At 39.8% G+C, this 1,887-nt stretch overlaps 1 protein-coding gene across 1 annotated transcript in view; it reads left to right on the plus strand.

Moving 5' to 3' along the window:
• The window catches only part of clip1b (CAP-GLY domain containing linker protein 1b), a gene marked incomplete in the record, with an annotated part of 106,130 nt that overhangs the window by 78,349 nt on the left and 25,894 nt on the right, over positions 1-1,887 (plus strand). Inside the window, 1 exon segment of the mRNA XM_014023516.1 lies at positions 1,133-1,239. Coding sequence (XP_013878970.1) covers positions 1,133-1,239 — 107 coding nt within the window.

Here is a 1,887-nt window from a genome sequence, read left to right on the forward strand (position 1 = left end):
ACATTCTGTTTTATTTACTTTAAAGAAGTGAGGAGTAGGGAGATGAAAAATTAAGTTTTTTTGATACTGAGACTGGACGAGTAGCTCTCGGCAAACTGCCGACTTCAAAAGTAGCTCTTGTTTCAAAAAAGCTTGGGCACCCCTGGTTTAGAAGAACTCAAACAGTGAATCTCACAGACTCGCAGCCTGCATGCACAGCTACGTGCTCCCGTCTCTCAGGAGAAGAGAGTTTAGTCACTCACACAAAGTTGGACAGATCTGTTCGATAACAACGCTCTGAACATAAATTTAATATAAAGTTAGGTTTTAGAGACCAAAGTCTTTGGTAGCTCAGGAGCAAAGTGCAGGAGGAAATGTCAAGACAGATGCTACTTGGCCACTGCTTCAACCTGTAGTTTGTCTCTGCTGAAAGCTGGTCTCCCTGAAAGTCCCACCCTGTTCTGCTCTGATTGACTAAAATGGCTCTGGGTCCCGCTGCCCTACTTGCACTGAATGACAATCCAGTCACACCAGTGCAGCTGGATTTATTTATTTGTATTTATTAATATTTTTTAAGAAATCAGGTCGCATTTGCAACCACACTGGTTGCACTCTAGAACCCTGCTAGCTGTTGTTTTAAATCTCAGGTACAATCTTAGGTACGCAAGTGAGCTTGATGACATTCCATCTGTTGCGCTTTCTCTTTTTTGATCATGCATGCGCACCTGCGCACCGCTTATGTAAATGGTAAATGGACTGGACTTATATAGCACCTTTCTACCCAACCAGGATACTCAAAGCGCTTCACACTACAATCTGTGCTCTCATGTACCCTTTCACACAGCACTCTACTAGATCTCCTACAAAGCTAACATGTACAATTATCTATGGAGACTAATCAGTGTCAATCACATTCATACACTGATGGGACACACATCAGAGGCATTGGGGGTGAAGTGTCTGGATGGAGGATCGAACCGGCAAACGTCTGGTTACAGGACAACTCCCCTAACCACTCTGCCACAGCCCACCCCACTACCAGGTCCATGTGCAGCCCTGTCAATAAATCTACTTTGACAGGCTTGACATGGTAACAATAATTTCAACAAATGTTTTAACTGCAATCTCTCTCTTCTGTCTGCATCTGTTCCAGCTTGAGGCATTGAAGCAGCAAAACTCCAAATACCAGGAGGAGCTCAGCGTTTCAAAGAAGCAGAGCTGCTCTGAAAACCAGTGTATTGGGGTCCTCTGCAAGGAAATGTAAGTGCTCAGTGTTTCCTGCCCCATGTTTGCTGTAAAGGTGACCTTGGGCTACCTATTCATTAGACTGGTGATGGTGACTATAAACAAGGGATTAAAAGTTCTATCCAGAGATGGGTGCAAGTCTTTTTTTGCAAGTCCAAATCAAGTCCAAYTCTTTTACCAAAAATCCAAGTCAAGTCTCAAGTCTCTTGACCTCAAGTCCAAGTCTCGTTGCATGTATCACTTAACTGGCAGTTTGATCAAAAGTATTTTAACTATTCTAGTTTATATTCTATAATAATCGTTAGTTGCAGCCCTAAAATATAGTATTATAGAATATAGTATTAAAGTATAATATTCTATAATACTATATTTTAGGGCTGTAACTAACGATTATTTTAATAATCGATTAATCTGTCGATAATTTTTTCGATTAATCGATTAATCAACCAAATCATTAAAACGCTTAATTACATAAATATGAGTAGATATTAGGGCTGCAACAATTAATCAATTAATCGACAACTAACCGATTATTAAAATAATCGATGACTAATTTAATAATCGATTAATCGTTTTCGTTTTTTTTATATTGTTCTTTACTTTGTTTTTTTTCTCCAAACTGCTTTGACACCTTCCACTGCCACATCTGCCTTTCTGTCCTTG

The sequence above is a fragment of the Austrofundulus limnaeus genome, unplaced genomic scaffold, assembly GCF_001266775.1.
Source record: "Austrofundulus limnaeus strain Quisiro unplaced genomic scaffold, Austrofundulus_limnaeus-1.0 Scaffold374, whole genome shotgun sequence".
Lineage (NCBI taxonomy): Eukaryota > Metazoa > Chordata > Actinopteri > Cyprinodontiformes > Rivulidae > Austrofundulus > Austrofundulus limnaeus.